Source organism: Mus caroli, chromosome 4 (assembly GCF_900094665.2).
Source record: "Mus caroli chromosome 4, CAROLI_EIJ_v1.1, whole genome shotgun sequence".
Classification (NCBI taxonomy): domain Eukaryota; kingdom Metazoa; phylum Chordata; class Mammalia; order Rodentia; family Muridae; genus Mus; species Mus caroli.
Window position 1 is genome coordinate 79,896,104 of NC_034573.1, and position 26,999 is coordinate 79,923,102.

A 26,999-nucleotide genomic window follows, 5' to 3' on the forward strand; every position below is an offset into this window, starting at 1 on the left:
GGCTGAAGACCCACAGCTGCTTTAGAATCAAATGCTCATTCCAGATCTGCTTTGGACAATGGCTGGGAAGGAAAGCCAAGCCAGCCCGTCCTTCACACTGACTTTGGTTTTCAAGTGTTTCGTCATGATTGCGGCTTCCAAAGGAGTCAGGGACAGACATCACAGCTCTCCAGAAAAAGCTGAGTCAGCTGCAATTAAAGCAAGAAGGCGGCCATGGATCCCATTTGGGGATTTAGGGCAAAGAAGGATGGACTGAGCATGTTGGAGATGAGACACTCTGGGAAAGGAGTGGAAAAGAAGTACCATGCTCGAAGCAATCGCCGTGAACAGCTGTGCCACAAGTGTCTTGTACATTTTGTCTTCATTATTGACACAATTAATGGGCAAACGCATGCGACAAGCACAAAAGACAGTCATGCAAAGTGTAGCGAGTAGGGACACGAAGCACATTTCTCTCTTTTAATCTTTGATTTTCTTCCTTGGGAATATTCAAGGTACAAAAGATTCTCATTTTAAACGAGCTGATTACTGTGTAGATTCCAGCATAATGTGTTTCTTAAAATACCCCAAGCCCCACAATTTTCTACTGGGCTTTCTTGTTGGTTGTGTTACCTAACAGCATGTTATGGGGGGGGGATTTTATTCTACTTTTTCAGTTAGAAGCAAATCAAATGAAAATATTTCTCTTGGAGAGAGCCTCCTCCAAGACTGGGCATGGCAGGTGAACACCCGCACCTCTCCCTTCCCCATGCGTTGGACTCTGGAGGTCAGAATGGTGACTTCTATGGTGGATTCAGAGTCATTGAACATGTGAACACATATGTGAACGTGACCCAGGATGGTGTCGTTTCTGCTCACAGCTCCATTAGCCACTAACCCAAACCTCTTTTTCTCTTTTAAAATGTGTTTTGAGCAACATTATAAACTACTGAATTTAAATTTATTTTGTGTTTCAATCCATTACATTTTTGAAACTTTTTTTTTTTTAAATTGGAAGGGCACATGCATGCTACAGCATACATGTGGAGGTCAGAGGACAGCTCATGGGTGTAAGTTTTCTCTTTCTACCACGTGGGTGCTGGGGATGGAAGGCAGGCTGACAGGCTTGGTGGTCAGCACTTGACCAATGGAGCCATCTTGCCAGCCCCTGACTTAATTTCTTGTTTTACAAAGCTGTTGGTCTAGGCAATGAGTGTGCTGCACAACTGTGCTCCCAAAGGTAAGGGGGTGGGGTAATGAAAAACAGAAGGGAAGGTCAGAATGTGGTGTGGACTGTGTGATAGCTAATTGTGATGGTCAACTTGACCGGGTGAGTGATATCGAGGGGATTAGTCTTGTATCTCCCCGTATGTGAGTATATTTTCAGAGAAAACAGGTTGTGTTCTTGCCTTACCAGTGATTTACTTCATTGGCGGATTAGACATTTAAGTAGGCCAGTGGAGGTGGTGTACACTGTGATGGGCAAGGTGTCGTTGCAGGAAGACATGGCTTTGCAAGGGCCCTATCTCTTTCCTGTTACTTCTCTTTGCTTCCGGGCACTACAAAGTGAGTAGCCTTTGCCCCGGACTCTTGATGACAAGACATTCTGCCTTGCCTTGGATCCAAACAAAGGACAGGTGATGGGGGAACTCTGAAACCAGGAGCCAAAATAAATCTTAGCTCATTTTGAGTTGTTTTTCTCCAGAGTATTGTCACTGTGATGGAGAACTGACTAACTCAGAGGCTGTAAGAATGGAAAGGTGGGAAGAAGAGGGGAGAGGGAAAGTCATTCTGGGGATGAGAAAAAGAAGGGAGTAAAAAGAAGCACAGAAAGGAAGAGAAGAAGAACGGTAAAGGAGACAGGTAGAAGTGCGACAGCCTGCTGGTGGCCTGGCTGATGCCAGGCATTTCCTGGCTGCCTGGTGCTCTTCTCTGAGCACCAGGCAGATGGGGCTGGTGGCTCTTAGGACCCTGAAATCTTAAGCCTAAAGGGATCACTTTTCATGGAAGACAATTCCAGGAAGACTCCAAATCATGCATTTTGTACCCAAGAGAGGCAAAAGGAGGTTCTGCAGTTTCATTGGAGTTTCTGCTAACAAAACTCTTTCTGCTATGGTGGGAGTCCACCTTGGAGCTTAGGTCACTTTGTATGTCTATGAAATTAGGAGATCAGATACCTTGTTTTAAAAGTGTGTATCACACAGTAACAAAGTAGAAAGGGGTGCAGGAGAAGCAAGCCTATGTAAACCAACCTAGCCCAACCAATGCCCTCAAGTCACAAATCACAGCAGAGAATATGTACAGGAGAGTGGCTGTCATGGACTGTCCATTCTTACAATATTCCTCCCACGGCTTATATGTGTGCCAGAGAGAAGTGATTTTAAAAAATGGACTCCTGATCATGAACCGTTGTGGCCACTTTCTTTGTCACGAAGCATCCTTCAACATAGAGTTGGCCATACCATACTGGTGTGGTTTTCCCAAGTTCTATAAGAACCATGGCAGATACACTGGGGTGTGGTGGTGGGGCTGGGGTATTGTGATCCTAGTCACGTGACCATCTGGGAGGGTTTTCTTACTTGTGTGTGTCATTGTTTTCCCCAAGTAGGGTAGCAGGTCTTTAGCTTCCTGGGCTATTGAGAAAAAGGGGCTAACCAGTTGCCCTTTGCTCTTGGCATTTAGTCCCATGGGCAGCTGTGCAAAGCTACCAAGGCTGGCAAGCAATTCTTCAATTTCTTTCTTCCAGCAGCATGAGAGTAAGACTGTCCTTTGTCCCACTGATCTGACATGGAGACTTTTCTCATTCTGAGAGCTGATGATGGCACCCGTATCTGAAGGGATTTTGTCTTGAAGTTTAGGTTTTTAGCAAGGCTCACCTTCCACACCCAGCACGCACACTCCTGAAGGGGAAAGGCAGAGTTGGACAAAGGAAGCCATGTTCAGTTCAGCTTGTTGGATTGGTGCTGGAGTTTCAGGGAATCCTCTAGAAATCGCCTCTAAGTGTTAGGCTCACATTTAGGTGGGGGCACAGAGGATGGGCGTAAGAAACAACCACGCTGCTTTGTGTCTGGCAAGAACAAATCAAGACACCTTTGAATACTTTTCAAGGTGAGCCATGGAGTGATTTTTTAGCCTGATCCAAAGCAGCTTTAAAAATATCCCCATGCTGCGGTGCAAACCCTGAAGGTGTTGCCTTTTTTATATAGCCACAGATATTTGTATACTTAGAAGCCTCGGAAATAGCAAACTCGGCTGGGATCGTGAGGCACCTACGTCAAACCTGGCACACAATTTTAGGATAGTTTAGTTTGATCTGAAATGTGCGAGAGTACCAGCTGAGTGTCCTCACAGGAGGGTGCGTTGAGGGGGTGGTCAGGAAGTTTGGAAGGAAAAGATGGGAGCCGAGGGCTTCCTGGGAAGGAGAATGAATTGAGAAAAAACAGCCACTAGAATCCTTGGCTGGATCACTCCGAGGTAAAACAGAAGTCTCAATCTCCGCCGGACAACCTGGTCACTCACGGGAAGTAAACTTGGCTTCTGTCCTGCTATAAATGAATTAAAACAGTCCCCTGGGAATCCCTTCATCTTTTCCCCACCAAGCTTGTGATAGGCAACTGTCACAAGGGACCCTTTGGGCTTGTGACTAGATCAGGTCCAGACTGTCACAGCCTGAGTTTCAGCAATGCAGAAAGAAAAATGGGACTAAAGAAACAGATATAAAGGGAGCCAGCCACTTGGGGAGGAAAAAAATGAGAGAGAGAGAGAGAGAGAGAGAGAGAGAGAGAGAGAGAGAGAGAGAGAGACAGAGAAAGAGTAAGAGAGAGACTTGAAAGCAAGTCTATTTCTGTGTTTTCAAACCCGCCATTTCTGTCTCTTTCTTTGAAGTTCAGGGCTTGACAGGTAGCTTTGAAAGCCAAAGGTCACTTGAGCGCGCGTCCCTTACGCCCATGTGCTCCTTTGTCTTTTCTCATGAAAGCCTGGACTGGACTCAAGCGGCCAGGGCCATCCTCATTCTGACAAGGCTTTGACAGACCAGGGGCGGTGCCTCGGGTCATCCCAAGCACTCCTCTTTTTCTTAGGCCACCCATCAGCCAATGAGGTGTTTCTGTCCTCACATTATCTCAGCCCATTTCTCTCTCCAGCCCCCACTTCCTGAGTCCCACCCTGAGCCTTCCTGGAGAGGAACATATCAGCCAGCTGGTGTGTCCTCTTCTTCCCTTACATCTCTGTCATCTTAGCACCCAGGGGACAGATAAATTAGGTCATATTAATCCTTTTTTTGGTTGATGGCCTGCAATGTGTCTCCAGGTCAAAGTGAAAGTACAGGTTTTTACAACTGCCGGCAGGATTCTAACTAATCCCTGACCACCCTGTCCCTGTCCCTCCACCCCCTTCGTGGTCTGCTCCATTCAGGCTAGCCCCATTCTCCTGTTTCTTGAGAACACTGTGCGACTTCCCACTCTGGACCACGGCACTGGCCGGTCTGCTCTGTGCAAAGTTTTCCCATCAGAAGTCACAGTTTCTAGTATCTGGTCAACTGGCACGATCTTGTCCTGCCTTCCCCGAGCAGCTCCTCTCTAGCGTTCTCTACCCGCAGCTTATTTCCTTGGAAGCAGGAAATTATCATTATATATAATGATATAATCATTATCATTATTTCTGTGGCTTATGTGTTATTTTTCTACTGGCAGAAAAGCTGAGTGCCAGCAGGGCTTTTCACTGTTGTCCCCTCTTGCTGCATTTTCAGCACCCAGTAGAGCTCAACAGACCTTGTGGCACTCATCTTGAGGCAAACAGATAATGCTAAACTTTCTTCCTAGCTGCTGTAACCTAAACTCAGTTCTCTCAGAACCTTCCCAGCTTAGGGTTATGGTGGAACTGAGCTCACCCAAGTTGAGAACCTTTTATCACTACATAGGCAACAACTGGGGTAGAATGAGTACTTATAGCCCAGACATGAAAGGCAGCGGTTAGACCATTTGTTCCCTTGTTCTGTGAATTTCTGGGGCCAGCTCTCCCAAAGAGTCTTTGGGATGGAAGAATAGGATTGGGTGGTGCTGTGGAAACCTGGGGACAGAAGGCTGGGTTCTGCTCCTTCTTTACTGTGTGGCCCCTCATTTATGAGGTGATAACCTGAACTGTTGGCACTCATCCCGAGTTTTCAGAGTCATTGGTCTCATGACACTTGTCCTGTACAGTCAGTCAGTCAGTTGTTTCCTAGCAACATACCTATTTTTACCACTAGAGGGTAGACTTCACTGAGGAGGGGCCATCTCCCAGCCATCTATTCCCCAGTAATGTCAGGCTTGTGGGATGGAGAGATGGCTCAGTGGTTAAAATCCACAACGCCAGGTTCATCAGACGCACACTTCGATGAACCTCTCCCCAAAGGCTCAGGTAGTCTTGAAAATCTTAAGCAATGCTGAGCTATGATTCCAGTAGAGTTTGGTAGGTTTGTCTGCTGCCTCTGAAACATTCACAACCTGGGTTATTCCTAAACATTTTAGATTCCCACTCTAACTATAGAGCTCTTCCTGATGGCTGGTGTGTGTGTGTGTGTGGTATGTGTGTGTGCTCTCTCTGTGTGTATGTGGTGTGTGTGTGTGTGTGTGTGTGCATGTGTGTGAGCTCAGGGAACAAAAATGAAAAGGCCTCTTGGCACAGAAGTTACCTAGAAGGTAGGATGGACAAATGGGTTGTTTTACAATCTCTGTGAAACAATAATTTTTAAATAGGGACTGGCTTTCTTTTTATTCTTTAAAGAAAAATGTTTGATACTTTAAACAAATTTAAAGATAATTTTATCTTAAACAAAACATAGGTTTTTTTATTCACCCCTAAATCTGATTTGGAAATACAGCTTCCAAATTATTTCTCTCATTCTGAGAATCATCATGAATTTATTATGCCATTTATTTATTATACTACACTGATATTAATGAAATTAAATTACTGTTGTAAACTGTCATTAGTCAATTGTAAACTTCATAGTAGAAGCGGCCAACATAATTGGAGTGTCATTACATTTCTAGGTCTGATCATCAGAGTAGAGCTGTAATGGATGAGAAGGCATACATCTGGTCAGTGTGAATTTATTATGTTACAGCCCAGAGCTGGTTGTCTCATCATGAGGAGAATGAGCACATTTTTGTAAACATACTGAAATATTTTCAACACTTTACAAATGTTGGTATTTAAATGCTGACATTTTTGCTTTTAACATTTCCAGTCTACAGACTTTCCTCTCATAGATGTTGTATCATATTCAACCTTCAGTCTTTGTGTCTTCTCTCAGGTTCAAGGTCCCCTTGGGGCCTTTGGCTTTGCTGGCCCTGGCCTCTCACCTTTCCCTTGCAGGCACCCTACTTGAAAAACCTGGCTATGCTGGCCTTACCTCCCAGACACCCCGTGTCTGCCAGCATTGTTCTGGGGAACCTGCCTTTGGTTATTTTTATTTATTTATTTATTTGCCTACTCATGACCTGATTTCTCCGTAGCATTTGGCTTTCTTTATCCCATCCTCAAAATCATTTTAATTTTTCACAACCCCTAGGGAACTTTTCAAATATCAGTAACCCTCAGAGTTCCTCCTGGTGCCCCGTTCCTTTCTTCTTCCAAGGAACCAGCTACTTGCTACCCTTGATGTCCACAAATCCCAAAGCTCAGACTCTGTTTTTCAGAAGACTGACACCTCCAGTCTGGAGTGTCTCTGACAGACTCAAATGCTCCAAATTTCAAGCATCATCCTCCTTCCTCGGAATCTGCTCTTCTATCTGTGCAAGCTGCTGCTGCTGCCCACACTATAGTCTCCTGTCCCCAGGGAGCATCTAGCTCTCTCTCCAAGGCTAACACCCATCAATGCCAAGACCTTTGATGCTACCTTTCAAGCTAGGCCTCCTTGGCTGGTGTCAGCTCTAGCATCTTCACTGGATTCCAACTTGCATACTGTCTCCTTCATTTCTATTCATTGCCCACGAGGCTCCCAGTACTCCACACTAAATGGTTTCTCTTACTCTTCCAAATCCCATCTTAGACATCATAGCCTTCAGAGATCTCTTTCTTCGAAGACAACACATTAGGGGTGTCCTATTAGGGGTGTTCATCAGAGACTCTTCAAGGCATTTTTTTGAATCTCCCTAGCTAGCGTTTGGGCATCGAGCATGGGATTGCTGTATCTGTCCCCCAACACTAGGCTTGCTCTAGCACTGGGGTTGGTGGATGTGGCACCATTACTATAAACAACAGAGAAGGGGTTGGTGGGGAGGGGTGTGGGTTGTTCTTTCAAACTCAATTCCGAGTTGACTTTTGTGAGTGGGTAAGAAAGAGGGAAAGCCCAAAGGGACATGGCAGAAGCCTTAGGGGATTGCTTCACTTCACACTTTTGGTAGATTTCCAAAGTTTAGTTGCACTAACAGATTATGTGGTCATACAGATTATGTGATCATCTTTGAAAATTGGTATCTAATGAAATTCGGGGGGGGGGGGGAATGTGAAGTATACAAGCCAAAACTTTGTAGCAAGTCTTTAAGGCAGTGTTTCAGGAGAACTGGGACTCCCAGCAAGGCCTAGCAGGGAGCTTGCTCTGTTTTAGGAACTTCATTCTGTGACCATTTTTCCAGCTCCCAGACAAAGAGGACTCAATGAAGCCTAAGAATCAGGATTCTTAGGTTTGGCTTTCTAAGCTAGGTGGGTCTGCAGTCGGAAGCTTTAAAGTCTCTCTTGGTTTCCATCCCCAGGTCCTTGGAGAGAGCTAAGAGATTAATGGATAAATAGACTCTACTGATAAAGTAGCTGGCATACCCAGAGACTTCCAGAACTTAAACCAAGTATTTCCTATCAGGTGGCAAGGCCAGGTCCCAGGCAGCTCATTAACGCTTGGACCTGGCATGTGTCTCTGCAAACTGGTTGTAAAACCCAGAAACTAGCAAAGACCTCTGTCTGCCGATGAGGTAGCATATTACCCGATTATTTATCTTGATGTAAAATTAAAGGCACTAGAATTTCTAAAACTTAATTGGCAGAGGTCACTATTTTGTGTCCCCCCCCCCCTTGGTATAATCTGTTGTCATCTGGATTTCCTGTGTAAAAGAAGTACTTTGAACTCCTAGGTTTGTTTGTTTGTTTTTTGTGTGTATTTGTTTGTTTTTCATTCTCTTTACTTTACACTGCAGTCTGGTACCTGCAAATCTTTTGGGTTTGCAACAGAAATGCCAGCACAGCCTGAACTCTTTAACTCAAGGCAGAGAGGCCTATGATTGAAATTAGACAATTCTGTTCATCTTAGAGTTAATCATAAGAGAAACTACCCTTAAGTGAACATGCCTCCTTCCTTCCTTCCTTCCTTCCTTCCTTCCTTCCTTCCTTCCTTCCTTCCTTCCTTCCTTCCTTCCTTCCTTCCTTCCTTCCCTCCCTCCCTCCCTCCCTCCCTCCCTTCCTTCTTCTCATTTATTTATTTTATGAGCACATGCATTTTACCTGCTTGTTTGTCTGTACACCATGTATGTGTGTCTGGTGCTCACTAAAGCCAGAGGATCCCCTGGGTGTCGGGTCCCCGGGGACTTGAGTTACTGATGGCAGCAAGCCACCTGGGAATTGAACATTAGTCCTCTGGAAGAGCAGCTAGTGATCTTAAGTGACGAGCCATCTCTCCAGACCCTCTTTTCAGTCTTTTCACACTCACACTCCACATACACATGTACACGCACACACACAAAGCTGTATGTGTGCTGGGGGAAGACTAATGTAGAATAACAGTATTTCGGTTTGACTGATGAAGACAAGGCAACCTAACCTCGTGAGATCTAGGGATGTCAGGAACAGACAGGGTGAAGCATCCACAATTTGCCTTCTGCTGCCATTTAACACCTTCTACATATGCAGCGTGGCAAAATCAGCCTGAGCTTGCCAAGTCTGATCTTTCTGCTTTTACTGCTGACAGTTTAGATCAGGAAAATAAGATGCAATGCATTTGAGCAGCAGATGTATTCTCACAGGAAGAACTCCCTGGTCCCAGTCTTCAAGAGGATGGCAGCTCTGCCCACAGGGCTGGGGCTGATCGCTCTGACAGACCCAGTACCCGGAACTAGCTGCTTAGTTTGGTTAGGCACATTTGCTGTCTGTCTTCTTAAGATCCAGTTCCAGGGAGACACTTGCCAGAATACATCCCTGAAGAAGTCATGGTGCGTTCAGATATTTGTTTTCTGGACGAAGCCCAACCTTCCAGAAAGCATCTGTTCAAATACGTCAAAAATTCTCTGGCCATGAAAAATCGGACTGGATGAATTTAACCATGAATTGAATGAACGAAACATAACACAGTACTGGAAATGGTGTCTGTGAATGGACTCCTGCCTTGGTCATGGGAAGATAGGGAGGGAAATGGTGTCTGGGCAGTGAGGCTGCAGCCTTCCTCATTGGATGGCAGGAAGGGCCATGGTGTCAGTGTACAGTAGGGTTCCTGCTCAGTCACTGAAAAGTAGGAAACATCATGGCATTTGTGCAAAGTGGGGCTCCCACCTTTCTCACTGCACAGTAGAAGGGGCAATGGTGCCTGTGCACAGTGGAGATCTGCCCTCCTTCACTGCTTCCCTGGCTTTCTGTGAGGGTGTTAGGGGTCTGGAATTGGATATCTTGTGTAGGAGGAACAGCCTTGTCACTCAACTTTGAGAGGGCAATCACTTCAACTGCTACTGTACCCTGGCTTTAACGCAGCTCTGCTGAAAAACAAAACAAAACAAAACAAAAAAACCCCAAACAAACCCAGGTCTCTAAAACAAGTAGGCAGAAGGCATGACAACATCTATCTGCTTTGCCATGGAGTCAGGGAACATCTTTCTTCAAAGGGCTTATTTAAGTCCTGCCTTTGAAGCTCTCCCAGGTACTGCAAATAGGAACAGAAATTGGTGAGGCCGTAACGGAGAGGACTTTGGATGTGTCTTTCGGAATGGGAGATATGTGTGCATACTCTTTGACCAGGCATTTCAATTTTTTAGATATTTGTATTAGATGTATGGATCTACACTATAGGTTCTCAACCTGGGGGTCCCGACCCCTTTGTGGCTGCCTGACCCTTTCACGGAGGTCACCTGAGGCCATCAGAAAACACAGATACTTGCATTCTGATTCATGACAGCAGCAAAGTTACAGTTGCGGTTGGGGGGGGTGGGTCACCACAAGGAACTGTATTAAGGGGTTGCAGTATCAGGAAGGGTGAGACCCACTGTTACGGAGATTATAGAGGAGAAAGGACACTTCATTGTCTTTCCTTAAGGAGTGCCTCCTTTTTACTTTTGTGTGCATGCAATGTTTTTCTTTAATAAAAAATAGCTTTAATTAATTTAAAATTAACTTGTGATACTCTGGTAAATGTCTGGGTTGGTAATAAAACGGGAACACACCACCTATTCTTTCAAAGGTCTCCTAGCTGCTGTGCTACTTGTGAACTGGACCAAACAATATGTAGGGTTTCCCCTTTAGGTGTGTGATCCAGGAGGCACCTACTTAACCAGTTACCAGGCCAGGTATTAGGAGGCTGGAGTGGATGGCAAGCCATCGAATGATGTCATACTTCCTAAGGGACAGTCGTGGATAGGAATGAGAGATGTTTAACATCTGATCATGCCTCTCCAGAGAAGGAGGCTTGTCCTTCCTAAGCAAGGCCACCCTGCCTATGGAGATGTCTGAGGAGAAAAGCTTTCCTAGGCTGGGTTGAAATTTCTCTCTGAACCGAGGAAGGCTGGTTTCTTTCTCTAGTCGAGACATTACCACCAGCTGATCCCCAAGGGACCTGAAGTTTTCCCTTCTGACAAGACAGACACTGCTTTCCATGACAGATGGCCCATGGACTCATTCCAAGAAAGGTGAGAACCATTAGGCTGTTCCTACATATCAACAACATCCTTTCCTCCCAGTCAGAAGTCTGCATCGCCCACCAGCATCCTGACCCACATCTCCAGACGGCCTTGACTGTTTCTAACCTGATGCAACCTCCCGGATCCGAAGGCGGCAAACCTCTGCCGTCCTCGACTTCTTCTCTGCAACTTTCTTCCAACTCGAACATTATGTATAGATGGCTCCCCCTTCATCTGTAGCCTTTGAAACAACCTCTCCACTCCCTTCTTGCTGTTAGAACATCTCCCTCACCCAGTAACCCCACCAATTCTACACCCCAAAGCCCTCTTCCTTTTACCCTCTCTGAAGGTTTTAACCCTTCCCATCATAGTTTTCTCTATTAATCATTCTGCTGCCAACCCTAGGAACATGGCAACACCACACAGGAGAGCCTCGCCATCCTTAGCCCCTTACTGCCGCAACCCACACATTTGAAGCCTGTTTCTCCTCAGTCACTATCCAGTGTCTTAAAGCTATCTCTAGAGCCCATCATGATGACACACCACCACCTCCCCAACTGGGAAGTGCACTGTAATTTCCTGCTCTCATGGCCCACTCATTGCTACTCTCATCTGTTAGCTGTCCCCTTTGGAATGTGATCTTCCCTTGCTCTCTGGGGCATCTTCCTCACCTTGTGGCTTTCCTACTTGGGCCTCCTCTTTCTTTGTAGATTCACAGCTTCAGAGTCACCAAAGCTCAATCAGCTGCCATCTCTTCCCATCTACAAGTGACATATTAGCATCCAGTTGTGTTACCACAAAGGATATATGTATGACTTTCAAATTTACATCTAGAGCTCTGTTCAACAGCTCTGCCAAGCTCATCCCTTCCCCCCTCTGCCCCCAAGCTCAGCCTTTTATAAAGCCTTCTCAGGGTCTCTGCTTGGCTGTCTCCTGGGACTCCCAAAGTTACAATGAGCTCTTGAGGTCTCACACACTGCCTCTATCTCTGCCTTCCTCACCTACACACAGGTTTCGGAAAGTGAGATCTCCCTGTCATGAGACTTCAAGGTGCCCATCAGTGCCTCTTCTATTTTCATTTCCTAATGACTTACTACTTAATTATTAGGGGCAGTAATTTACCAAGTGGTTTTTTTTTTTCTTTCTACATTTCCAGTCTGTCTTGAAACTAACCATGTGGCAAGGCTTGCCTGTGTAATGCTAGGTTCATAGTTAGGAGTGATGATGGAAAGATCAGTGGATGAGAATTAAAATCTTTAAGTTTTATTGAAAGGACTTTCAGAGAAGCTCCCTTGAAATCATAAAGAAAATATCTGTGGGGGAGGGGCTGTGACTATCTGAAGGGGTGGGGCTGTGACTATCTGAGGGGGTGGGGCTATGACTATCTGAGGGGTGGGGCTGTGACAGGGGGTGGGGCTGTGACTATCTGAGGGGGTGGGGCTGTGACTATCTGAGGGGGTGGGGCTGTGACAATCTGGAGGTGGGGTGGGGCTGTGACAATCTGGAGGTGGGGTGGGGCTGTGACTTATCTGAGGGGAATGGGCTGTGACTATCTGAGGGGGTGGGGCTGTGACTATCTGAGGGGGTGGGGCTGTGACTATCTGAGGGGAATGGGCTGTGACTATCTGAGGGGGAGGGGCTGAGACTATCTGGGGAATGGGGTTGTGACAATCTGGAGGNGGCTGTGACTATCTGAGGGGGAGGGGCTGAGACTATCTGGGGAATGGGGTTGTGACAATCTGGAGGTGGGGTGGGGCTGTGACTATCTGAGGGGGAGGGGCTGTGATTATCTGATTATGGAATCATTTTGACCTTTTCACCTTCTCAGACTATGGATGTGATCCTGGGACTTCAGCAGCAGACATCTTGGACCACGAGGAGTCCTTAGGGTGCTGAACTCAGGTACAAGGATCCTGGGTTTTGAATTATTGTAGGACAGCCATATCTTCCAGGTCCTACCCTTGAGAGAAAAAAAATGAATCTCTACCTGATCAAGACATTGTTAATTTGGATTTATTGTTGAGTCAACCCTATCTGATAATGCCACTGTGTACGACATAGCCATACATATTCAAGCAATGATTAAAATCTATAGGAAATGCAACGGGCAGCTCACAAACTTGTTTTATTCCTATGGTTTTACAGGATGTATCTTGGGCAATGGAGAACACTGCTGAACAGCGTTCCAAAACCCACCTATCTTTGGAAGAGAACTCTGGATGGCTGGAGGGCCGTGTGAGTGCTTGGTGCTTTTGTTTCTTTGAAACAATGTTTTTACAAAAATCGAGCCATGTATCTAGTTTAGGACTCCATGATTCATGCACAATATTAATAGTTTCTTGGTGACATAGAGGGGCTGTTGGTTGCCATGAAACAGGATTAATTCCATCAAGGAAAGGTCTTAATAATTTTTGTTCTCACCTTCACAACGTTTTCTACCTTACTTTTATTTATGCTAATGATCAATGAATGATTTTTTTTGGGGGGGGTTAAATCTTCTCTTCTGCAAAAGGTTTTGTTGAGTGGCAGCCATTTCAGGCCACTATGATGCGGGCAGCTTTGGCTACAGATCATAGCTTTCAATGATGTCAGTCAAAGTCACTGTCCAGCTACCTACCTGTCTCTATAAAATGCTGATCTCCATAGAGCAAAAGTGATGACTTAGGCACATAGCCTTTGCTTTAAATCTACTACATAAACTGGGGATGGGAAGAGTAGGTCAGCTAGAAGAAATAGGTTGAGATAACCTTTTCTTTTGTACATTTGTTTCTTCGGAGGGGGGCAGGAGCTTGTGCTGCATGTGTATCTAGAGATCAGAGGACAATCTATAGGAACTGTTTCTCTCTTCCTGCCACATGGGTCCTGGGGATTGACTAGAGACATCATCAGACTTGGCAGCAAGTGTCTTTACCTGCTCAGCCATCTCACTGTCTTTGAGCTAGCTTTTATACATTTGTTTTTAGAATTTCACTAAGTGTCTTGTTCCAAAAGCAAATACAGTCCCTGGGAAAAGGAAAGCTCACTACACCTTATGTCTGTAAAATATTCCTGTGCAGTTATTACTAAGGGGACACACTGGTTAGACAGTTTATCATCTTGGGAACGGGGTAAAACTACAGAAGCAGTGTTTGAATGGGGTGAGGCTGGGACTTTGCCTGCTCTAGGTTTTCTAAGGCTGAGAGATGGACGGCTCTGCGGCTTTCTCCGGGTTTAATGTCTTAATAGCCTTCAAATTTCATGTCTCCCACTCTGCAGAAGTTCTCAAAGCAGATTGTCTTTGCTTGCTCCTGATCCTTCCTGGCATCACATCCATCCTTATGATGATGAAGAGATGGCTTGGGCTGTTGCATCTGTTTCAGTACTTTATTGCAGAGACAAACCAAAACAGAGGTAGAGGAGAACCAGTATGGCTGTGTTCCCCAGAGCACAAGTCAGAGCTTTGGTGTGACTGTACTGAATTCAATTCCCCCCTTCTGGCCCCCCATCATCACTTGCTGTCTCTGTATTCCCAGATGAATCACTTTTCTCGTCTGAACTTCAGTGTCTTTAAGTACTAAGATACTTCTATGAGCCTTGATTTCTTCCAGCGCCATTACAGCCTATTCATGTGAACATGATACGGGGGGGGGGGGGCAATACAAAGTTTACAAAGCCTACAGGTCTGCACTCGGACACCTCATTGTGCTGGAGTGGCCTCCCCCTTCAACTTTTTCTCAGTCCAGTCAGTTGGTTTTTTGCCATCTTCCTTATCTAGTTTATCCCTATCTACTAACCTATTAAGGCTCATTCAAAGGCTCTCTTCTTCATAAAAATCCTCTCCCTTCCCCACTGGCAGACATCTTTTCTACATCATCTTCTGAACGTCTCCAGTCTTTACTGTTTTCTTCCTGGTGCCTCAGTCTCTCTCTGTTACCACTTTCTCTTGTTTGCAAGCTTCATGGGAACAGACCGACTTCTTTTCAGCCATGTTTTCTCAGAGTGCCTACTAGGACGCCTAGCACAAGAAGGTGCCCAAAATAATGTGCCAACTATGTGTAGGACGGTATTTAAAAGCCCCTATTCCATTCTTCTCTAGAGATGAGATGGTATGTATAATGCATCTTTCCATTTGATCCTTTTAAAGAGGATGAAAAGGATTTGCTGCAAGTAGCTGATCTGACATCATGCCCAGAGAATCCCTGTAAATAGTTACAAATAATGACTCATCATATGAGCCGACATAATAAAGCCTCACTGGAGGGCTAGTCACAGTGCTCAAACTGTAAAACTGCTTAAATGGGAGCAGAGTATTTCCCAAAGGTAGTGACTGATAGTCATTGCCCCAGACGCCTCCATCTTTATTACACTCCCTTACATTGCACAGCATGGAGGGTCATAAATCACAGTTATGATTATTACTTTAAAGTGAGAGGTGAGAAGCCCTTGAGAGAATGTCTATTGTCAGGTCTGAGGGATCTAAGTTGACTTTGGGTCTCTTTGATGGAATCCAAGAACCTAGATTCAAGCCAAACTTGGCTTGTCCTGTCAAAAAGTGTGGTCTTGGAGGGTTGAAGCTCTATTCCATGATCTCATTTACATTGGTACTGCAAAGGGACTGCTGTGTGCTTGAAAGACTCTTTCAGAGGTTCTCATTTCACATGAAGGGTTGATGGCAGGTAGCATTTCCTGGGTGGTCCCACAAGAAGCTCCACATAAGGAAGATTTCTCCGATCAAAGAAGCCTGAGAACCCAGCAGACCCGATTCACTGTCTGCATGATTCACTGTAGGCTGTGGTGTCTGACAGCACAGCCAAGGACCAAGAGTCACCTGGTAGAGAAGTCTAAGTCAAAAATCTCTTAGTGCTTCATAGAATGAGTTGGGTAGAGTACNTTCTGTTTCTATTTTGTGGAATAGTTTGTGAAGAACTGGGATTAGATCTTCTTTGAAGGTCTGATAGAACTCTGCACTAAACCCATCTGGTCCTGGGCTCTTAGTGCTTTAAATATGGCTCCCTCCTCTCCTCCCTTCCTTCCTTGGTGTTGAAGCATACCAGTAACATCACAGGAGGATATGTCATGGATTGCTGCTTCAGTTATTGTTTGCTTATCATAATGAGGAAGGGTGTTTGGCCAAGAACAAGACAGTGAGTGGGAAATAAATGAAGGGAGGGACAGTTAAAATGATGAAGGAGGTTAAAGGTGATCTATGAGGCCACCAAGACACCAGTGGTCAAGCTTCCTGACCTGAGGACCATCCTTGGTTCTTAGTCCAGACAACAGTTTGAGTTTGGTTTTCTTCCTCCCAACCTCTATCACTAGCAAGCAATATCACCAGACTGCAAGCACCCCTCCTTTATCTCTACATGATCTTATCTGGGGTAGCAGGGAAAGAGGAAGGAGCAGCTACACAACAGCATCTGCTCAGAGAGTCGTATAAAGAGAAAGGAGAGAAACAGAGAAAGGGTTGATAAAGTGACAGGGAGACAAGAGAGAGGTGGGACTGGTAGGTCATGGACAGGGTGTTATAAGGGACAGAGTGGAGATGAGTGAGAGTCAACAAACCCTCTCCCTAAGCCAGAAGTCAAATGACAACCAGGCTGGGGGCTCCCTTCAACCTACTCCCTGGAGGAAGGCCACTGACCAAAGACCTGTATTTCTCCAGCTGTTGGCAGGACTCTGATGAAGATCTTCTTAGTGGCCAGGCCACTTAATAACTCTGCAGTGGTTAACCAGAAACCCGGGAGAGCAACATAGAAGGGCCCAGTTATGGACAGAAGCCAGAACTGGAAGGGGCTGAGAATGGGCTTATTCAGTACTGTCAGATGGTCTACTTTGTGCATGCAAAGCAACTAGGAAATCTTTGGTAAACTAAGGCAGCTAAGAAATACTGGAAGCTGAATGCAAGATATGCAACACACTTGGGAATTTCCTGTGTTGAAAGACATCTAGGGTAACTTCTGGTTGCATGTTGGTATCAGAGGAAGAATCGTATATAAACCCCAAATGATTTTTTTAAAATAAATATTACATATTCCTCAAAATGTGGAGACATGCGTGGGGTGGAATGACAGCTGAGTGAGGAGACAAAGTCCCTTTACAAGAATTCAAAAATGTCGAATTGCTCTTCTATGAATTCTGTTCCAGAATTAAATAATTATGAAAAGTGATTCTGCCAGGGACAAGGGTGCTCTCTGAGATGGGGACTGGAATCCACTAGTAAGTACACTTAGGAATAAATTCCAACTTAGGAAATTGTTCAAGTGACTCATCCAACCTGACAGAGTGGGAGCCTCCTAGAGACAAGTCTGGTGATGGTGGCTGGAATGGTGGCTCTAGGCTATCAGATTAGGATTCTTGACTGAGTTGGCAGGGATAGTAGGGTCTGAGGACACAGGCCACTGCCCTCTGCTTGAGAACTGGGTTTTATGCTGGTTTAAAGTGTACATGTTAGTTTAGTTATTTAGTTGCTTTTACACAAACAATACATTCATCAAAACTTAATCCTCCTCTGAAATGCAGGGCATCCCAGGTGAGCGCTGGGTGGACATGTTATTGTATGTTCCTATGAGAACGTGGGTGTTGATTTGTGCTTGTACTGTGGACACCATTTCTCTGCCTGTGTTATATAATCAGGATGGTTTGACTGTTTGAATGGAATAACAAAATTACCCATGGTATTGCACGTCTCTAATTCCAACTAAACACAATGGCGAAAACTAGACAAAAATGCAGAACTCAAAACCAAAACCAAACAAACCAACCAAAAACCACACAATGTTACTGAGGATCATGCAAAGAAGAAAATAAGGAGGTTAAAAAAATGGGCAAGCAACAGACACCATAAATGTAAGAAGGAAAAGGAAAAAGCCAGGGGCATACAATTCTGAAATCATTCTTACCTTCTTCAGTCATTGTGTCATAATATTTTAGTTTTCCATATGATCCAAGTTCTACAACATCACAGTAAAAGACACAAAGATAAGGAACGAGCTATATAATGCAAGATCTTTGCTTTTACACATTCTTAATTAATCAGATGCAGAGTTACACTGTCAGATTCGGCAATCGTAACTATCTGGAGATGTGCAAACACGAGGCATGTGGCAGACGGCTTCAGAATCACTGAACATATATTATTCAACTGAGGGTGGGCTGGGCTGTGTGTTACAGAAGAGGGCACGTTAGTTTAACACGCAACAAAACAGAATACTTGGCAAAGGTGCTTCAGCACAGGCCTTTGCTGATCTCACAATTTTTATAGAGGTGACACTCCAGAAGGAAAGAACTGAGCAAGAACAGCCATCTACACGCAGGCATCCTTGTAGACACTTGCTATGTAAAGTGGCCTAAAAGTCACCGCATGGCTTTTCCAGCCCTCAACAGAACCATCTGTTAGAGAATAGAGGCTACCTGGAGAGATGCTGTATGAAGAGCCCAATTTTAACTCTCCTATTCCCGAAGATCTCATATTTTAGCGTGTCATGTGTGCAGGATGCTGGACAAGGTGCCAGAGGCACTGCAAACACTGGAAAGACCAGTGAGGCATCTTCACAGTGGGAGCCCACCTGGCTGAGACGACCCAGGGACAAAGGCATGGCCTGCTGTGGTGCAAACAGCAGGGTAGAGGAGCAGTTTCCATGCTTCTGAGTGTGGATGACCTGGGACCTGTCTGTACTGTAGATAACTGGGAGGCAGGGACTTGGTGTCAACTGAGGACGTGATGACTGGGTTAGGGGAGAGAGGAGACAGGGAAGCATTTCTTCTGTCTCTTACTTTAGTTTCAAAACAGAAACTTTGGTTTTTGTTCTTTTCACAATCCCACATAATTTTGAGCAGTGTTGTAAGCTGATTAAAAATGGTCATAATGACATTCTCCCAATAAACTTCAAGAATTTAATTAGACTCCAGAGACACTCTTGTGACTCCACAGAATATGTCTACGGTCCATCACCTTGAACAGATGCTGAAAACTCACATGTGAATCAACTCGAAATTGATGAGTCTATGTGAGATGCAGGAACCTGCTTAAAGCAGATGATAAACATCCCTGCGTTGGGTATGTATACTATACACTCTCTCCTCTATATATTCCTTTCCACATGTCTAATTTCACCTGAAGCTATTTTAATATAAATACACCAGTAGAAAATTATACCTTTGGGGGGGGGAATCATCCCATCTTTAAGTTCTTGTGGATCTTATCTATTCAAGCCTTTGTTAGAATCATTTCAAGAGATGCAGGTGCTTCAATAAGAAGTTTAATTTTATTTAAAAATATTTTTTTGTGATTTATAGATATTGCTTTTAGTGAAGTTTTTTTAAAGAACAGTTGGTTTATGCATGTATGTGTGTTTACAGAGGAGTAGAGGTCTTAAATGATCCACATACTTCATAAATATTAATCCTATGTTCAAAGTGGTTTTACAAAATAGGTATGTGTGTGTGTGTGTGTAGTCTTGCAGTAAATTGATAAATTCTATCAGCCAACAAATAGATTTTTTGTAGGCTCCCTTTCCTCTGCCAGGTAAAGCAGAGGAATAAATAGCTGGAATCCACTATTATCTGCTCAGAAAATGGGATATGGGTGGCCATGTGTCTGCAGAGCTGGCTGTCAACCATGTTCTGCACAGTACTGACACATCACTGTGGCGTGTTAGTGGATCCATCTTCTTTCAGACACAAACCTTTCTGAATGCACACACCTGTTTTGATCCCAACCTGTGAAGCATCTGTCTGTGGTAGATGCTATTGTTTTGAACTTCATCTCTACTTGGAGCAATGCATAATAAATACAATCACATTGTTGAATTGTCACTTTATGTTGACACAGAGTAGGAACTCTTCACATATAATGAGCCTCACACACATTCGTGCACTGTGGCAATATCTAGATCGCTTCTGAGCTGCTTCCTTGCATGATGAATGGTACACAGGAACAAGAACAGGAGCACATTTTATGGGAAAAAATAAGGCAAACAATGGGGAGTGAGGCAGTGAAAAGCTGCATAGCAACAGGTACATGGCCAGTCGAGCAGTGGAAGGAGGAAGCTGAAGGGAATAGCATCGACTCAAGCCGATAGTTTCAGGAAAGGATGGAGGACGGAACTGAACAGACTGGAACACAGTCTTCATGGTTGGCAGCCACGGGATGGTGAGATGGTGAACTGTAAACTGGGCAGCCACATTCTGAGGGAAGCAGGGCAACATCTCCACCAGCCAGACACACCTGCTCCCTGATCCTGGGGTCATGGGTGGTGCAGGTTGAGGGATGCAACATGCAAGCAGGACATAAACGGTGTGTGTGCAGAAGCCAGAGCTCCTCACACATCTGGCTACTGTCCTATAGGCCAAGGGTGCCCCACCACCACCACCACCACCACAGAAAACGGCCTCAGCCACTGTTTGCTGACAGCCTGTGGCCAGGCCAACCTTGCTGTAAGGGCCCAGAAAGCATAATGAAACTCACCTGTGCAAGAACTTGACTTCCAAATCACCCACCCCTCAACCCATGACACTTCAAGCCACCCTTGACTTGATTCTCATTTCTCATTTCTCATTTCTCTCTCTCTCTCTCTCACTCTGTCTCTGTCTCTCTGTACCTCTGTCTCTCTCTCTCTTCTCTCTCTCACTCTGTCTCTGTCTCTGTCTCTCTCTCTCTCTCTCTTCTCTCTCTTTCTCTCTTACTTATTTACTTCTGGTTTTTGAGACAGAGTTTCTCTGTATAGCCCTGGCTGTCCTGGAACTCACTCTGTAGACCAGGCTAGCCTAGAACTCACAGATCTTCTTGGTGCCTCCAGAGTGCTGCAATTAAAGGTGTTCATGGCCATCACCCTGCTGTTTTCAATTTATTTGGACTAGGAACCAACTGAGAGTCTCTTGAGAGAAGAGGCTTGGAAAGCTTAGAAGGTAACTGTTTGGTCCCAGCTTCATGAAAGAGTGGTGTATCATCCTGGTTTCCACACTGAAAATTATGTGGTACCTCTTCTTTGAAAGATTTCTCTAAGGATACCACAGGGCCCATGGGGAGGGGTACATTGCAAACCCATTGGTTTGTGTTTGGAATGAGCCTAAATTTGACCATAGATGCCTCCTCGCACAGTGCCATACAAACTCACTGGTATGTTTTCTCTGAGCCTGAAGGCTGGCCACTGATGTTGCCCGACATGGTGCTATGCTGGCTTTTGTGCCACCTGGAGAGCTGGGGTCCCAGGTGTCCAAATCCTTACACATCCAAGGAACTTAACATATTATTGTTCATCTGACCACCTTGATCCACACTTGCTAGCAATCTCTCTAGCTGACTTTACCGGTCTGGCCTCTGGGTTCTGGTCCATACTTTACACTGAACAGCATCAGGGTAGGGGTTTTGTTTCTAATTTGCAAATAAGAATTGGTATTTGGGGCCTGTGGCTTCTCCGTTTCTCAAGAAGTATGCGGGCACAGATTTCTGCTTCCTCAGCTGTACTTTTGAGGCCTTCGACACTCTTCATTCCATAGCTACCACCAAATCCTAGAAATGGGAGCAGCAGCAGCAGGGAATTCTCATGTTTGAAGATTTAAAATCTGTGTGTGTGAAATGGAAAGTCAGTTGTAGGACCTATGCTGAGGTCATTTGATTTGAATGAGAACTAGAGGTGAAGAAACAAAAGAGAATACACATTTATTATTTAAGTGCCATCTCATGGGAAAAATTAATGATTGATGTTCTATTCTTTTCAAAGATCTAGCTTTTATTTCTGGGTATGGGTTTGACCTTTTCAGGACAATCTGAAAAATCAAGGCCTTCTTAGTCCCGATTGCAGTCCAAACTGCAGTTAAGCTGTCCGGTGCTCGTCAAGATGTATGGGTGAGTACTGGCTTACATGGAAGGATTATGTTCAGCATAAAGTGCATGGAAGAAGATGGGATTTGAAATTGGAGGTGTAGTTTGGGAACCAAGATGTACTGCTTATGGGACATGTGACTCTGAGCAAGGTGTTTCCACTCTCTGAATGCTGGCATCCTCAGCATGGTCATTGCTCTGTCCTATAAACAGAGTAGCAGTGAAGAGCATACAGGATGACCCACACAGGGAAGAATGGGAAAAGCCATCATTATTGCAAGTACCACAAAGATGAGAACCCCTAGGATGTGAAGCAGGGCAATAAGACAACTTGGTACCTTATCCAAGCTTGTTAAGACAAATTCAATATGGCCAAGAGGTTTTCAAAAGAGAGTTGTTGTTCACTAGCAAAAGACAGTCATCATGATGGGGCCAATATTTAAAAACATCTCTCCATTAATTCTTTACATCTGCTCTCAGATTTAAGGAAAATCAAAGCACTGACCAAAAGGAGGGAGAGGATGGGACATGTGAGCCTTTTTTATCTGACTGTCAGGTGCTGATCGGAGCCTGGACATTTTCCCTGTGTGTAATTGCCAACGAGCTGGTTCCTGGCTAACTTGTCTTATGTTGAGAGTAAAGATTCTGTCTTACTTTAAATCTGTCTAAAACAGAAAGCCCACATCCCCACACCACATGCTCAGCTCTCCTCACATTTACTAAATAAAAGTATTCAAATGGACAGCTCCACAGAGACACTGGCATTCAGAACGCTTTGGTGTGTTGAGTTTTTCTGGACTTGGTAAAACCGAGAAGGTCAATGCTGCTGCTCAAGTTTTTCCACTGCAGCCATTACCACAGGGGTGAAGAGGCCTTCACTGGGCAGCTCAAAGATAGGTGCTAATGGTTATGAGCTGCGTGCCCCCCCCCAGGTGGGGGCACAGGGAGAGGCGATTACTTGTCAGGAGTGTTTTTATAGGAGCAGATGACTTGGTCCGGGAAGAGCTTTGGACTGGGGAGTTACAAACATCTTTAGTAACTGGTCTCCTTCCTCTGTCTGCCAAAGGTCCAGCAACATCTATAAAATTCAGCTTCGTGTAAAGTAGTGAAGTCTTATCCAAGGGTTAATTGTCTCTATGGGTGGCTATTCAAAAGTGTTTTGAGATATGCAAATGAGAGACAAAATTACCTATACTTCTTTCCCAATACACAGAACCCGATAAAGGACGCCTTGGAAAACTTCCAAAAGCAAGTCAGCAAATGTGTTAATTTAGTCTCAGAATGAAGGTATTTCGTCTCTTCTATAAATCCGAGGATTTCCTTTAATCGCAGAGTAAATGTTTGCTTTGAAGATTTTATTTCTTGTTACTTTGGATGTTTGAGACAGTGACTCAAGTTGCTCAAGCTAGGCTCAAACTCATCACTTAGCTGAGGTCAGCCTGGAACTCCTGATCTCCCTGCATCTACTCACCCAAGCACTGAGACTGCAGGCATGTACCAGACATCCAGCTTGAATGTTTATAAATGACAGGATAAAGGTTGATCATCTGTAATTTCCCATCATACATAGCACTTGCACTGTTTGTAGATCTTATGATTGTTTTGTGGGGTGCTTGGAATAGATTGGTTACTGCATTTTTTTTTTTTTTTGGACAGGGTTTCTTTGGGTTGCTGTCCTGGAACTAGCTCTGTAGACCAGGCTAGGATCAAATTCACAGAGATCTGCCTGCTTCTGCCTCCCACTTGTGGGGATCGCCATCAGTCAGCACAACTACCATCTTTTTTAAATGTCTCCCAATTTGAAAATTTTTCTTCATACTAAGCCTAAGTTCTTGGCTGAAAGATGATATTTTCTAATACAGCCCAATATTAAGCGTTATGGTTGGATTTTTTTCCCCTCAAAAACCAATTTGTATGGACAACCAAAATTAATGGTTTTCTTAAAAGGTTTTCTTTAGCCATTATTCTTATGTATCAAATGTTCCTGGCCAACAGAAGTAATTTTTTTTTTTATTGGAGAAAAACAAAACAAAACTCGAACCACTTAAGAGATGGAGGTTAAATGAGGAAACAACCTCGAATCTCACTTCCTACTCAAGTGAGAAGGGAAGGAATATTTTAACCTTCAAATTCAAAAGCTTTCAAAGCTTTCAGAGTACTGACTCATTGCAGAAGCTCGGCGTGGCATTCTGTGGGAGACTGACATTCGAGATGAACTTCTCTGAGTGGCTCTTCAACAGGGACTCGGTGCACAGGTGCCTGGGAACAGCTGAACTCAACGTGCACCATACATATGCCATACATGAGGTGCTAGCGGAGATACATTTTGCCCGGTGGAGTTCTTTCCTCCTGCTGAAAGATACTTCTTTTTGTTCTATGAGATGAAAGCTTCTCACTTAGGTTTCTCAAAGCGAGGTAAGCACTTGGTAAACAAAAAATAAAGAGCTGAACATGGTTTGGGTGGGTTCTCCTGCATTCATGAATTGAACTTAATTTTTAATCAATGAAATTGGGATTTAGAACCGTTCAAGACCGGTTCAGGTTAGAAGGATAGATTCTTTTGGAATAGATCCATGGTGCCATAAAAAGGATCATGGGAGGGGCTCTGTCTTTGCTTTTGTGAGCAACATTCAAAGCCTATGGAGGACGTGTGTTCAAGGTGCCGTCCTGACAGCAGAGAGCCAGCCCCCGCCAGACCCACATCCTCAGAATGATGAGCAACTGAGCACATAGTTCTGTGCTTTATAAATTACCCAGACCTAGGCATTCTGGTAGAGCATCACAAAATGAACCACGACAGTAATCCTACAACGGCTACTGAGTTCCAAGTAGGATGTATAAACAGGACGTACATGCGTGCGCATGCGCACACGCAGGTACCTGCCGTACCTACCTTGGTGCTTTGTTTGTTTGTTTTTGTTTTGTTTTTATTTTTTGAGACAGGGTTTCTCTGTATAGCCCTGGCTATCCTGGAACTCACTTTGTAGACCAGACTGGCCTTGAACTCAGAAATCTGCCTGCCTCTGCCTCCTGAGTGCTGGGATTAAAGGCATGCGCCACCACGCCCGGCATTACCGCTGACGTTCATGTCCCCTGAATCTGGCCCTTTTGTGAAATTCTTACTCTCCAGTCTCAACTCTTTGCAAATCTAGGCCTTGTGGTTTGTTATCACCAACATTTTTGTCTCGCTCACTCATTTGCTTCCTGGTTTATGTACATGTGTCAATGAGTACCGTAAATGAAGCACTCACAGACCCTTTCTTATGAGTGGAACCTGCATACCTGGCTTTCTTTGTGAAACCTCTTGATTTTCATGTGTTTTCAATAAATTCTAAATAAAAAAAAGCTTAATGAATCGGAGCTATTTCGCTCATCAATTTTATAACGTGTGCTTTAAAATCGGATTGCTTAGTCCAATTTACTTACAATGTTAGTTGAATAAATGAACATTCAGGTGGCTGAACCCAGCAGGCATGCTTGCCTGACACTTTTCTTCATCAGGTCAAGACTTGCTTCTTTGTGCCCTAGTTGGGTCCTTGCTGGCCGAGAATGGGGCTGAATCTCACGATGGTTTCCTCTGGGGAACTGTAGGGGAGCCCACATTGGGAAATCCGAAAGCTATGGTATTGTGACCAGTTCCATCTATTATGAACATTCCTGGGCAGTGGTTCCACCACTGTGCAAGTGGAGAACAGGAAGTGACTTTTCTTACTGTGTTTTAAATTGTATTTTGGGAGGAATGAAAATTGCTCACTAGGTCTAACTCTCCTCTGTCGGTTTTCAGATTGGTACCTGGACGAGGCAAAGCACAGTGGAAGACTTTGAAAGCTAGGTTTAGATCACAGGGGAAGTCGTCAATATAATTATGTGGGAATTATCAGCCTTGAACAGTGAACAGTAATGTGTGGTCATTACTGTAGATCATCCAGATGGTTCATAATAAAATGTCCATGTGAGTCCCCAGATACTCTGGCTTCTTACAAATTTGTCCCCTAATTTGCAGCGAGCTTCTCTGTGGTGTTGCTTAGCAATGCCACAGTGCTTGCCGAGCGCTGTCCTGGGAGGGGCTGTCTCAGACCGCATTTCACCATATTTTACATGTGCTGGGTGATCAGGCAAGAAAGCAGGCTCTTGGATGTGAGGCTGTGCTCTGTTTTTGAGATGGGGTAGGGAGAGGATGGGGCAGAGTAGAATAAGCCTTTTACTGGGAAGGATGTTTTTCAGAAAACAAAACAAAATGAAACAATGAACATCCTAAGACCCAGCCTAACACAATATGCTTAGAAGGACACCCGTCTCTTTTGAGAATTCTTTTAACTGTGCCATTCAAACTTCAACAACTATCTGCAGATGGTTTCAGATCCTGGTACATTGCTAGAGTGTGCTTTGTTCCTTTTTCCCAAAGTCAAGGTGAAAAACAGGTGAGACTATAATATGATAGGTTTGTGCACAGCTGATAACCTTGCACAGCTGGAGCTGTGTGTGTGTGTGTGTGTGTGTGTGTCTGGGGCTATCCGATCTCCTTGAAACTCAGTATTCATCATTCTGTAAATGGGAACAACCATAGCCATCTTGGAGAACTGTGTTGAGGATTACAGGCATTTGCTGGCTTTAACAACTTAATTTGGCTGTTCTAATAACATATTTCTAAAACATGGTCTTAATTTTTAGGGGCCAGTGAGGAGGAGGGGAAAGCTGAGCTTTTCACTGATAACATCTTCAAACATACTGGCTACATTTTCACATCGCTATAGGCACTCTCTGTCTACCTAATCTAAAGGCTCTAGATACGTTTGTTGCTGGTCTTAAAATTGGTTACATATTCAGCTCTCCTGATTTTTTTTTGAGAAAAGACTTCTGATGAGACTGCCCATACAGAGAAGCCAATGTTTCATAAAAATATAAATTTAAGTAAGATTTGCGGTTGGGGGAGGGATGTCTAAGGCGATGCTGAGCAGCTCAGGGGCTTGTGCAGAGCCTCAGTCATCTCAGAGATGAGGTTCCCTGGTTCTGCTCTGCCTCTGTCCTACAAGAGGTCAGTGTGTTCTACTGCAATGGTGGTCTTATCTGAATTCTGCTTTGCTGGTGTTTTCATACCACTTGTCAATCAATCTTTTCAAAAGCCAAAAGGGAAAATCCATTACTTCTTACCCCTAGGCATACGATCTTTTTGTTGTTGGACCCTCATTGAATGTCCCAATTTACTTCCCACTCCAAATACATGCTTTAAGGTTTATGGTCCCTCTAGGCATCACTGAATGCCCCCAACCCTAGCATTAGCCATTTCCTTCCTGCACGCCTGTGTCAGATACTTGCTCTTGTTGTTGTGCTGGTCAAAGCTACCTTAACCAGTTTGCTTTATACTGGTT

The 26,999-nt window shown here is 44.5% G+C and overlaps 1 protein-coding gene across 8 annotated transcripts in view; it reads right to left on the bottom strand.

Annotated features, from left to right (window-relative positions):
• The window catches only part of Slc24a2 (solute carrier family 24 member 2), a 237,444-nt gene that overhangs the window by 49,731 nt on the left and 160,714 nt on the right, over positions 1-26,999 (bottom strand). For 5 of the 8 annotated variants that reach the window (XM_029476317.1, XM_029476321.1, XM_029476320.1 and 2 more), the window contains one exon: positions 17,708-17,758. The exons of the other annotated variants lie outside the window; for them this stretch is intronic. In XM_029476317.1, coding sequence (XP_029332177.1) covers positions 17,708-17,758 — 51 coding nt within the window. The remainder of the gene's footprint in view (positions 1-17,707; positions 17,759-26,999) is intronic. 8 annotated transcript variants of the gene reach the window in all.